Genomic DNA, 13,612 nt, shown 5'->3' on the forward strand with positions numbered 1-13,612 from the left:
CTTCGTTTCTCAGAAAATCGTTCGTAAATCGAGGTATTCGTAAATCGAGGTCCGAGGTGTGCAGTGCACAAATACCTAAAAAAAACACGGGAAATTGATTTGAATAAGTTTTATTTTTTAAAATACTGCGTAATTGTGCTTTGCACCATACTTTCTGCAAGGTCTATCCTGTTTAGAAGAGATGACAGAAAGTTTGACACTTGACTCATCAACCCGGTCCTCAAAGTACCGTATCGCGCGCGGATGAGACTGTTTCCAACGGCAAATATCACGCTTGTCACCGGCTGTCAGGACTGAACGCCTTCTCTTGGAATGGCAAGAGGTTTCCATCTCGGAGAACTGGTCCAAACTCACAACCGTTCGGCTGTAAACGCCGGAATTATTCTTTCGGGAAATGGTGAATCATGTTTGTGGAACGTAGTGGCGTTGGGACATTGTATGTTTGACCTTGGCAGCATGTACTGAGGAACTTTCATTAGCCTCCGGTCCATTGGCCTGTCAACTGTACGTTCATAACGCCCGTTCGTATATCGAGGTCAGAATGGCTTGGCTACTTTGGGTCCGTTCCCTAATAATCCGTTCGTAGTTCGGATATCGAGGGTTCGTAAAACGAGGTCAAAATACACGGAAAAGGTTTGGTTCCCTGTGGAGCCGTTCATAAGTTGAGGGAATTCGTATATCGAGGGTTCATAAAACGAGGTCCGACTGTATATACGCACATTATAGCTGTAGACGAGCAAATGAGTCAAACAGAACGACTGCACTGCACAGACCGCGCGACCGCAGAATGCCAAATCGCCTCTCGATCTAATCTACCCCTTACATTTGCAACATACAGTTGCCTCCGGCTACATGACATTGCCCTCTGCGCCCCACTACGCTAAAGAGTAACGCGTTCCAAACACTTTCCTTCTCTGCGTCCGCCGATACACAACGAGGGGGGGGAGGAAGTCCGCAGGCATCTGCAGTGTCAGGCCCATACGCCCACACCAGACACGAAACGCGAAGCGTTTATGTTCGCACGCGTTCGCACAAGTAACAGTCACGACACGTGAACGACAGACATAGACTACATTATTGGCTTCAAAACATTATGAGGACTCCAAAACCTATCTATCATCTTCAAAATCCATCGCAGAGACTTCAACTTCAAAACCCATCACGCTGACTTCCCCTTCAACCCCAACACACGGACTTCGACTTCCAAGCCCACACCGCTGACTTCAACTTCAAATCCCACCACACTGACTTCAACTTCAAAACCCATCATAGTCCTTCATTCAACTTCAACTTCACATCACATCACGCCCTTCATTCAACATCACATCATTCTCTATGAGGTGATGGCGAATGTAGTCGGTGAAGGCCATCATGAATGAATTTGCTGACCTATGGTAGCAGCGCCGCGCAGCGAACGCTCTTGAGAAACTTGATGCGGATCGGATGACGCCTGAATGGATAAAACGTTTTCCAGGTATTGCACCCTCGGTTCTTAACCCCTCGAAATCCGAACAACAAACGGGTTTTCCGGGGTCGCACAAGGGGCGACCAACACCTGGAGATTAATACGTAAACGGATGTTAAAAATCCCGGAGGAAATCTGAGCCCAGTCGAGTGCGAATGTGCTGACATCTCTTCTGTCCAAGATTGACACAGCGGAAGGTCCAAAGCAAAATTAAACAATTTAGTATTGCATAATAAACAGAGTGTGAATGTGCTAAAGTCTGTTCTTTGTGAGATTGATACAGCAGGCAGCGTGGTCGAAAGCAAAACTACACAATATATTACATTATAAACACAATCCCAACTCGGAAATACTGTTCCATTTGCTCGATAGTACTCACTTCACGGATTTTTTGATTTATGAATCCCTCGATTTATGAACAATTTTTCGGGGAACCGAGGGTGTTCATAAATCGAGGGTTGACTGTATTTGAAAGAGTTTGAATATTCGATTTTATTTTCGAATATCATAGCAGCTTACTACCAGGCCGTTGCGGGTTGCGCGCTTGAATTTGTACGTTGCGGCACGGTCCCTTGGTTGCGGTAAGTGTGATGTACATGGATAGTAGTACAACAGCTGCAAAGCGACGGTTCATCTACACGTACACTCATCTGCAAATGCGTCGCTACACGTTCGCTAACCGCCATTAAAGTTCGCCCCCAGAGAAACATGAAACCACGCACCGCTTCAGTGTCCATGAAGGATTTTCAAAGTGCAGGTTGTTTTTACGGCTTTAAGTTTTCCTCATGAAAACAACACATTGTTTCACTGTAAAAATAATTTGATAGCACACGTGCATATAAGCGTGTATGCCTTGTGTTATGCCGATACAGTCGCCGACCGATTTTTTGGAGCCCGATTATTCGGACTCGTTCCCGGAACGGCCACGGGCTCCATAGAGTTGATGTATAAGAACGTCCAAAATTTCGGACACCGTACAGTCGCTCGATATTTCGGACTCTGTTTGCCCAACCAGCAAATCTCTCTCTTGGGGTGACGGAAAATATTCGTATCATCCGAAATTCGTATCAAAAGAATTCAACCAACTAAAATAATGAGGCAAGAAGATAGACAATGATCCTTCATTTTCCATTCCTCTGAGTAGAAAAGGTCTATCATAACGCTTTTGAGTCTTCATTTTTGACCAACGGCATGGTTCGAAACAGGGTTGCGCAATGGGATCACCCATTCCACTCCAATTCCATTCCGAGGAATGAAGCTCTGTGATAATTCCATTCCTTTCAATTCTTCGGAATGAAAAGGTATGGTCAATTCGCACTCCTGGAATGGCTTGGCAACTCCATTCCATTCCTTTAATATCACCAATAAAAGAATTAGGACCGGTAACCGTACTAGCTAGCCCAGCAGTGCTATAGAGGAGATTGACATTACCCAGCACAGAAAAAGCACTAAGACAAGGTTATTTCGCCCTCCTCCTCTTCATTGGCATCATCATTACAGGAGTTTTCCACTAAAGTAACTGGTGCAAGTGATGTGGGGTTGCGGGCCTCACACTAGTGAAGCCAAAATCTCCATTTTATTTTTTCTTAAAACCAAACCAAACCATCGCCCTTGACCGTGTGGCACCCAGACCATTCCATTCCAATCCAATCCCATTCCTGCGAAAAAATGCCTAATTCTATTCCCATTCCATTCCCAGGACAGTTTCTGCCATTCCATTCCAATTCCATTCCGGGCTCTGATAAATCTGGAATGATTCCGGAATCATTCCAACCCAGGAGTGGCAACTCCGCAACTCTGATTCGAAAGGCCCAGCACTGCTGTCCGCACGCGAGTCGCGCGACAGTGCTGTAAAGCGAGCTTCACCTAAAACACGCAAGCATTAGGTGAAGTCGACTTGTGGAATGGTGGTGATAGCGGTGCCTCCGTCAGTGTACAGTGACGAAATGTGGCTTCGGGAAATAGAAGCTGATGTTATCAGGCAGAGCTGGAAGTTTGTTAGGAAGGTATTGACAGATTTTTCCAGCCTACTAGTGCTTAGCAAAGTTGACTTTGAAGCGAAATTTGTTTTTTCCGGACTGCTCGATTATTCAGACTTCAATTCAAACCAATGCGACCAAAGTGTGCACACTAATATATAATCCTTATTGACCCTTTTCAAGTGAGTGTCCTGGGGCATGTTTCTAATGATCAGACGCACATAACTGTGACAATGGTAGTTTACCGGGGCTTAACTGTTACTCTTAGAAGCCTGTATCTTATGACGATATTAAAAAATTTGATTTGATGTTCGAAGGGCAATTTTGCAGATATTCATATTCAAAAATTTTGATATATGCACACCACTAGTTAAAACGTGTTTACACACGTTCACATTTTGACCGCAGAGTTGAAGATGAGGCGAGTGAATTCGAAGCCCGTTCCATGAGTTTTGACTGCTGAACAAAAACAACAGCGCCTGTCAATTTTATAGGAGTTGCGTGGTCGCGGCACTTCAGACTCAAATTTTTTAGAAACATCGTCATGGGGAGATGAAACCTGCGACTACGGTTACGACCCTGAGACCAAGGTTAAAAGTTATCAATGGAAGTCAGCAGGTTCTCAACGTGCGAAGAAAGCAAGTAAGTCCAGATCCGCCATCAAGGTGGTGCTGCTTGTTTTCTGTTTCTTGTTTCTTTCACCTTGACGGAATTGTGTGAGCTGAGTTTGTTCCCAAGAACACTACAGTGAACTCTCAGTACTATAAGGCTTATTTGAGCGTTTAAGAATCAATGTGTGAGGAAAGAGACCAGAGAAACGAACAGTTCTGCTTCAGGAAGTGGCAGGAACGGTGGCACAAGTGTGTTCAAAGTGACAGGAAGTATTTCGAAGAGGACTAACTGGAACTTATCTCTTGCTCTAATAAAAGTTTTTCAAACATTCACCATACTTTTTGATCACCCTTTGCACATCACTGGGATGTGCATCCTCTAGTTTGTTTACATTTGCACTTCCCTACAAACTGCAAATATTTCCCTTTGTTACTGTATACAACTCTAGGAACTGTGAATACATTTATTGCGACTTCTAATGTACCATCTAATCTAATCTACTAATGTGCGATAAACCTATGGGAGTGTGCTTCCGATGAACCAGTCTAGGAACATACTGTGAGCACAACTACAACCTTTCACACAGAAAAGCTAAGAATATGCTAATAAGAATGCAGCCTTTTCGGTAGCCAGTGGAAGCATGTGCCACAGCAGAAGGATGCCAGCAAAGAGAAATCTAAAATAAGCCTGCCAAGTAAGCCAATGATGACCCTCGTGTCTTCACGTTCACTTTGTTCTGTCCTTCTGCGTCTCCTTAAGACCAAGGAAATGTTGCACTTCTCACTGTTAAGTTTTCCATACTACCGCTGCACGAGAAATTCACAAGAAGGTCACTACTGGTGGTGCTTCCTTACGTTAACCTTCAATGTTCAGGAGCACCACGGTCCAACTGACGCCCACAAATGTGTTCTGGGTAGTTTCATTTTAAATCGAACAACGTGTGAAAGTCATATTTTTTAATCCGCCCAGATAAAATATATGTTAGAGGACAGCTATCATGTGAAAGGTCAAGCTGTCGGATGATGCTAATCCAATGGTGACAGCCATCACCTGCAGGGGGTATCGCAATGGGCACATTTTAAATTTTTTCGAAGCTTCCACAATGTTCTTTTACCAATGAAAAGGATGCGATTTTCACATTGCCTGGGGGACTGGCGGCAACCTGAAACAAAAGCTAAGATGTTACCAGTGGATAGAGATCATTACGAAGCGCTTTGTTTCTTCACACTCCTTTGTCAGTATGTTCGTCGGACTGGGGCTTCTCGTCAATGGTGCACAGGCAACTCATGTACTCTCCCACGGTTTGGACAAGCCTGACGGAACCGGGAGACCATTGGGTAAACGTAAAGTGATGCTCTGAGCAGGGTGTCGAACCGAACCCGAACCGAAAACCGTACCCGAACCGTTATTTTTGCCGCAACCGAACCCGAACCCGAACCGAAATTTTCATGACACTGTTGAACCCGAACCGGAGCAGAACCGTAAAAAATAATAGCGGTAACCGGTTCGCAACAAAACGGTTCGGACATAAAAGAAGTCAGCATAAGAGTTCCTCTCTATCCCCGAACGAAGACACATTGGTATCATCATCACGCGCCTATATCATAAATTTCAGAAATGTTCACCTAGCAGTCAGACGGCGACGTATAGTAAGTATACTTTCAGCGTCTTTTTAACATGTTGAAGCGCAGTTGTCCTTGTGAGTGCCGCGGCTAGCGCCCCACGCACGCGGTGCAGCGTCTACTCTTCAGAGACCAGGTGCCACGCGGACGAATGAAACACGAATGGAGTAGGCCAGTTATATAGCTCTACAGGACGAATATGTGATCAAATAAGCGCCCAAGATTTCCCTTTACACGTGAGCAGCACAAATTAAACAAGTCAGAAACATGAGAAGTGGAGAAGGAGCGTACGCAGAACGGTGCCTGTTTGATTGGTCGTGCTTTGAAAAGTAAATGTGGTTCTGCTTATTGGTAGCGCAGTTGTGTCGTCGTGACACATTGCCGTTCTGTTGTGGATTAACAAGTACACTGCTATGAGCTCGGACAGAGTAAGGCTTGCAGGCTTATTTTCGACATGCTTCAGTACGGTTTCAGATCGATTCACGCTGCGAAGGCAGTTTCCGGCAAGTACTGTCGCCTGTCGTCTATATTACGCTGTCCATCTTATTAGGCTTCCTTTAAGTGTATCTTGCTGGCACTGTGCGTGTGAAAAAATATATTTTGGGAACAGAAAGTAGCAGGACTACACCGCTTCAACAGCGTGAACTCTAGTTGCAATAAGTGTTCATCCATATCTCATTTCTCTCACTAAAGGGCTACCTCACCGCTAGAGACGTCAACGCAGACAACAGCAGTAAGCTATTAGCCACGCATTTCCTGATAAAAGCAGTTTTATGGAACATATATAATGGAAGCGTTGAACCGGTTCGCGAACCGGTTCGGGGCTGCGAACCGGTTTGCGAACCGGTTCGATTTCTGGCCTGGCCGAACCGGAACTGAACCGGAACGAAATCAAAACAACGCGAACCCGAACCCGAACCGAACCCGTATTTTTTGCGGTTCAACACCCTGGCTCTGAGGACACTACAACAAGCTCACGTAGTGTGGTCATTAATTTCTCTGTCAGCGGGAGACCTGTAGCAAAGAAGAGGTTGAAGGTGCTCGTGGGTGGAACGCGCAAGGCCACAGCGTCGTAGACACTGCCTGACAAAAAAAATCGCTGCGCGTCTCTCAGGTAAAAATAAAAGATTGTCTCACTTGGCGTCTGAAGTAGAGACATGACTCCACCTTTTCAAAAATAATCAAGGAAATCGAAGATGGCATTTTTGAGAAAATTGAGATGCAACATTGGCAATTTTCGCCTACCATGTGCGATTCTAAAGCTAATAACACAGAAACCACTGGGCTGAGAAAAATAAACTCTATACAGCACGAAAGCTCTTTCAACGTCCTATCGAATGGCACTAAGCTCGATGTCTTCAGAGTTTGGCCTTTTTGAACGTTTACACTTTTCACAAAAAACTTCCAGTTCCTCTCCGACGCAGAAACTACTCCATGCACAAGCGTCGCACGTGGCGCGATTTGCATCATTTGAGCTGTCCTCGAACATATATTTTTTCTGGGCGAATTAAAAAATATGACTTTCACACGTTGTTCGATTTAAAATGAAACTACCCTTCTACATATGACTGAATCAAGAATTTGGGTATGTGCACGGTTCACCATGGATGCTTACACTATGAAGATGATGTCTGCCAGAAGGGCCATGAAGGGAATGATGATGAGGCCCATCCAGAAGATGCCAGATGAATAAACCATGATGTGCTGAAATATAGAGCAACATAAGCCACATACGTACCTAAGCACTCAAAATCATACGCACCAGTCCAGCCATGTCTGGTGCAACGGGTAAAGTGGGCCAGACATTGCAGTAGATGAGCAAGAAGAGGAGCCAAAGTCCGATGCTGCCCCAGATGGCCAAGTGAGAAGGCTGCAAGGTGATGGTGAAAAAGTCTTAAGAACTATGGCATAGATAACGTACTTTGCACGAGAACATTTGGCTGTACAGTCGAGCCCGTTTACCACGATACTGACGGGAACGCGAAATCCGATTGTTATATCAGAGTATCATTAAAAACGAACTTTGTGAAATCACCGGTCGGGATCATATCAACAAAGTAGAACGGCACAAATAGAACGCCACTGAATATGCACGCGTTTGTTGCAAGCGCAAAAGCGTTAAATCTAGCTCTAAATGGACGCAGCTTTGTGTTGAAAGCTTTTCCAAGAGCAACATACCCGCTGATACTACGTGAGGCCCCACACCTTTTGAGATCGACGGCTTCGTCCACTGCTTGTCGTATTGAATGAGTGAGCTGAAGGGATCCAGTGATGTGTCTCAATAATCTGAGTTATCGTTACGTCGAAGATCGTAATAAACGGGCTCGACTGTATCAGGAATGCACACCAATTGAGTCTCTGCATGTAATAAGGGGATAAGTCAACTTATCCCCATTTTAGTATTTTTGTTGCAATGACATCTACATAGCAGTATGTGATTGCCAGAGAAAATTTAGGATTGTATTGCAATTTGTTGACCTGCTACAGGAGGCTACGAAACAAGAAATGCATGTATGTCAGTGGGATGAACGGTCAGATCTGATTGGGCCTTTTTTCTACAAATGCATACAAATGGCGTAGCTTAAATTTTGCTATGATGCGGAAATGAACTTAAACGTCCATTCGGAAAACACGTTCTTCCTACCTCACATGAGTGTGTCAGCAGTGCTACTGAGCGTTGTAATAGGAAGAAACGTGCGCACTAAGCTAATAAGTCATATTATGCTGGTTGTCTAGGACATTATTTTCAAGATTGTGCTCGTTGAGCAGTGCGATAAGCCTGGTCCAGGCTTCTCCACTATACACAGGTGACTTCACCCTACCTGGTATCACCACTTTTCAGCCATCAAAGTCTGGCTCATGGGAACTGTTTTTTTCTGCACCAAAACCCTGTGCATGCGCTGTTACATTGAAAAAGGGGATATGTCATGCTCCTGGATTTTGTTCAATTTCTTCAAGTCACACACCCAAAAGCGATGCTATCAGGACATGCATGTAGAGTAGACACATACATATATGTTTGTTACACATTTTGCATTTGCATTATTCGAGGAAAGCCAGCTGCAATTACTTTACCAAATATTCACTTGAAGTTTTCTCTGTTTCAGATTTTTTTACTTATCCCCTTATTGCATACAGATGTTAAATTATTAAATAGACTTAATGAAATGATAGTGTGGCCAGTATATTGCTGGCCTTTACATCAGCTGCAGTTCTGTGATTGTAGTCAGCTAAATCGACATCCTTGCTAGAAGTTTTGGAAGTTACTCAGCTGTCTCCACTTTATTGACTGACACTTGAAAGTTTCACAATTCAATTCAGACATAATCAAATACAATTCAATTAATGCTTGCAAATCTACTACTAAAAAATCTGAAACACAAAACAGACCCATGTCCAAGAGTTCATCTCCAGGCCAGCCTTGACGCAAACAGTCACTACAACGTACTGCAAGAAGGAAAAGATGAGAAATGAACAAAGAAACAGTGGCCACTTTTTTTTTTTTTTTTGATTGCGTGTTAGCGCCGCGAAGCAACTGTGGCTATGAGCGGCGTACAGATGTGGACAGACGGAGAGAGGACAGCAGGAAGGAGTGGGGGACAGGGGGATTAGTATGCGTCCTGGGCCAACTTCAGGGGGAACTGTGCCGACATTCGTCTGGAAAGTCTTCGGAAAACCCAGGAAAAACCTCAGACAGCACAGCCGGCGGTAGGATTCGAACCCACCACCTCCCAGTCTACAGCACGACCTTGGTTACCACCAACTAGCGGACGCCTTAGCCCACTCGGCCATGCCGCTGGTCCAAACAGTGGCCACTACATGTAGTTCATTTGTTTACAAAGCATATGTAACCTAACAGTGGCAGGCATGTGCTACACATCTCATGAATGTGTGTACAACAAAAAAGTAACAAAATTACTGTCACTTGAAGGAGTTAAGGAAAGCAACATCACATGAACTGGAAAGATAAGAAAGCTTTTGAAGGCTGACAAGCTTGCATTATTTTGTGGTGCAGCGGCGAAAGGGACAATGACAAAAAACGACGAACACGATAAGAGAGCCACTCCAACACAAAGTATGTATTGGACTCAGTGTTTCAGGGTAAAACCCGTTTTTACCCCAATTTGTACGATCATCCCTTAGGCTAAAACCTGAAAAGACCCAAAAACGAACTTTGCAAAGTGCCAATTCAGCCAGGAGAACACCAAGCATTGGACATTCAGCACAGCTGTTCTGCATCTTATGTCAATCTAAAATGCGAGAAGAGCTCTTTATTTTCGGCCCGAAAATCTATGTACTGTTTCACCTGATATCACCCGAGTTTAGGGCTCCTGAAATAAACCCAGATTTTTACCCCTTCTCCCCACGATTTTCAAAAAACATCAAACCCGAAAACTCAGGGCCCTAAAGTAGGTACCAACCAGCCCCCCTGCTAATTCATAAGCTTGCATTATGACAGCCTATAAAAATATTTCAGTTACCAGATTAACAGAAATAAATTCCTACTACAGTGATATCATGGAAGTCTGTCAGAGTTTGCTTCTGCAGGTTACTGTTCCTTAGCTTTCCACGTAAAAGTTATGCTGTACGAGAAGAAACCAGGTTTTCCTTACAGTGTAGACCAGGTTGCCAAACATCAGGTAGCCTCCGTCCCTTCCGTTAGCCCAAGCCACATCTGGAGCAACGCAAAATGTTATCTTTCTTGTTCACTGCATATATCACTACATAGGATGAGAGTGAGATAAAGTGGATTACCTTGCTTCATGGCTAGCATCGTGAGCCAAAAAAGAATGATGGAGTGGTAGATGGCATCTATGATCCACACCCAGAACACCTAAGAAGAGATGTCTCACAGTTACTACAGATTCCAGTGTTTACCACTCACAGCAAACGAAAGTGCAGAAGCAAGTTCTTCTTTGCATTAATGTAAAAAACTCTGAGCACTTCTGTTTAACGAGTCTAGTTAGCAGACGCAACCGTTCCAAAAATGTTTCTGCCTTAACCCTCAGGTGTTACCATTCCTCTTACTACTATTCGGGTCCCAGGGATGACTCCGGACGAGTCCTGCCCGAGCCCCCCTCCTCACATCACCTGGTGCTAGCAACCGTTGGGCCTTCGATTGGGCGGGCCCCGGGACTACATCCCTGGCTGCCCTTCCCCTTCTCGCCGGCCCTGAATGCTAGTACGGATGCTTACAGTTACAGATACAGTTTTAGCTATTTTATCATGTGTGAACAACAGGCCCAAATTGGTACTTTATGCCAGTACAGATCCCAACAAAAGTCGGCGAAACACCAGAGTGACGTATCTCTCGATCGGAGTGACACCCTAGCAGCACACGGAAGTTGACACACTTACTGAGAGGTGCATGGAACATCCAGTCACCTGCCTGTAACTCTATCTGCTCCTGTTTGCTGCAAGGGTACTGCACCGATGACGATACACACCACTTTTGTCGGGACCTGTACTATCTTGCAGTTTGTAGTCTTCCCATGTGAGACAATCAATCTCATCCCTTGTGAAGCCTACCCATAGTAGCAATGATATGGCACAGATTTTGTCATATGGAGATACATAGCTGCGCTTGACAATGATCACCAGTGTGCTATGCCTCACTTTTCATTTAAAAAAATATTACCTTTGCATTGAAGCCTTCAGCATTTTGAGAAGACTTGTAGAGTGCCGGGTACTTCATCATTACTTCTGCACTGCAGGTACGGTCAAAAAGGCCAATGGCTAGAGGAGGGGCCGCAGTAAACATCTGCATTCAAATATTATTTATCTATGGTAACCTGCTAATGTAAGGCTTTGCGCTGTGTCAATTTACAGTCCTCCAGTTCACAAAGTGTTATCTAGTGGCCTATCAAAGTCGTGCCACGCATGCAATATCTGTAGTACTAACTTGTAATGCATGGTAATGGTATGTAAAGATTTGAACTCGCAACATGCTGCAATTTACTGGATTATCACATGGTACCAGGTGCGCTGAGAGAACAATGTATTTTAACACTATTTTGGGCATCTTTGGATCAAGCTTACAGCACCAAGCAAACCACAATATCCTAAGCTGTGAGGTCCATGCGCGTGACGTCATGTTTCTAGAACGCTTTTGACTGGCCGGGGTAACCATGTGCGCGCTCCATAAAGGTAAACAAAGGAGCATATGGTGCACAGTGTGCCTCTAGGAGGGCTAAAATGGCTCAGATTTCTGTATTAGAGGCCCCACTTTTTGTTCGAGATGATGTTGGTCCATCAACAAAAGACAAACCGCAAAAAGTTTACCGCAATATGTGTGCTGAAGTTCAAACTATTCGGCTCTTGTATAAGTTCGTTCGTGTGAGCATCCTGCAAACATTGTGCCCATTGTGTGCAGACTGCGGTCTCCCGGCGTAGATAATTTAATACCCAGGGCAAAATGCGGGTGTCCTCATAGAAGTGACAAATGCAGTCACATGGCACTACAATGCTCTAGCTACCGTGCACAACAGCACACTGAAGACAACCGTGCCTCTGCAGGCGTACGAACCGGTTGCATCTTATGAGACTGTCAGGTGACAGGAGCCTGACACTGTGCCAGTGGACACCCGAACGGACAGTGACGAGGCTCCTCTGTGGTAAAGTGTGAGACTCCACTGTTATTAGGCTTTAGAACTTCTATAGGGCCACTCAAATCACGCAAAACAGCACATTAAACCGTGTCCTGCCGGGTTGCTCTTCTTTGTTTCTGCCATGAAGGCAAAGCCTTGGTAGTGCACCATGTTTCAACTGTTCCTTTTCCCTAGCCCTCTCACAGAATACCATTTGGGTCAATATGGTGGCTTCACACAACTTGGGTGTCTGTTACCCGCCAGCAGCGACAATTAATCGCGTTCTCCCACCATAGACGCAGTTGTGTGTGTTTCGGAATAAGGTGTTTCGGACAGGGATACATAGGACAGACAGGGACTGACAGGATCTGACAGGAACTGATAGGAACTGATAGGAACTGATAGGAACTGATAGGAAACATCTCATAATAAGATTTTATCAACACTGATTGGGATACTCACCACATTGTACATGCCAATGGTCCACCTCTCAAAGAGAGTCTGGCCTGACCACCCACTCAGAGCTGCAAACCACAGCTGCAAAGAAGCAACCACACCATCTCCAACAAACACTCCATATTAGATGCTAGACAATCATACCTCAATAACGTAAAGACAGATGTTCTTGTGGAATGAATAGAGGATAAGGCGGCACATGCGATTGTGGTTCCACGCACCATGCACAAAGAGCAGACGTCGCAGGAACCGAAACTGTAAGACAAGTACACTAAGTGATATGGGTGACATCACACATCATAACGATGCGATGCAACGTGCAATAGGGTAGAGCACCCCCCCAGCGATGAAACTCCCCAATCATAATCACAAAATGAAGTTGTTGTTTGACTTGACTGCTTTTCGGCTGCCATCCTTTGTAGCTGCATTGTAGGTGAATGCAGGTTTTAGGCATTTAGAAGAATCTTTGTGCTGTCATCGATGTGATCAACTATACTCATGCTACTTTAGAATGACTGCCTTCCAATAAAAAGACTGATATAACAAATTTTCTGTTGTCTTGTCTGGCACCCAAAGGGATAATGTATATTTCGAAGTCCTAACAAATTCCTTTATAATGAATGTACAGGCATAACAAAGTGACTTTCTTGTCGCTCCACTATACATATTTGTAATGTACACAAAGAAGTTTTGTAACAGAATGGTGAATGATAGGCCTATCAAAATCACCATATCTTTCCCACAGAGAAACCTGCGCAGTTTCGCACCTCAGGTCGCCCACGGTTGCCCACGTTGTGTGTCATCGGCTAGCTGGTAGCGGTCTGCCCGGAGAGGGAGAGGTGGCAGAGGCTGCACAGCCTAGTTGTGAATTGCCGTTATTTGTGCTAGTAT

The 13,612-nt window shown here is 44.7% G+C and overlaps 1 protein-coding gene across 11 annotated transcripts in view; it reads right to left on the reverse strand.

The window, feature by feature from the left end:
- LOC135394496 (phospholipid-transporting ATPase IA-like) overlaps window positions 1–13,612 on the reverse strand; it is a 114,567-nt gene that overhangs the window by 37,271 nt on the left and 63,684 nt on the right. For 10 of the 11 annotated variants that reach the window (XM_064625258.1, XM_064625257.1, XM_064625266.1 and 7 more), the window contains 8 exons: window positions 12,866–12,976; window positions 12,728–12,802; window positions 11,317–11,439; window positions 10,434–10,512; window positions 10,292–10,353; window positions 9,069–9,125; window positions 7,441–7,548; window positions 7,294–7,382 (listed from right to left, as the gene is read on the reverse strand). In XM_064625258.1, coding sequence (XP_064481328.1) covers window positions 7,294–7,382; window positions 7,441–7,548; window positions 9,069–9,125; window positions 10,292–10,353; window positions 10,434–10,512; window positions 11,317–11,439; window positions 12,728–12,802; window positions 12,866–12,976 — 704 coding nt within the window. The remainder of the gene's footprint in view (window positions 1–7,293; window positions 7,383–7,440; window positions 7,549–9,068; window positions 9,126–10,291; window positions 10,354–10,433; window positions 10,513–11,316; window positions 11,440–12,727; window positions 12,803–12,865; window positions 12,977–13,612) is intronic. The other variant, XM_064625259.1, reaches the window with a different exon arrangement.

This window comes from Ornithodoros turicata, chromosome 5 (assembly GCF_037126465.1).
Source record: "Ornithodoros turicata isolate Travis chromosome 5, ASM3712646v1, whole genome shotgun sequence".
Taxonomy (NCBI): Eukaryota; Metazoa; Arthropoda; class Arachnida; order Ixodida; family Argasidae; genus Ornithodoros; species Ornithodoros turicata.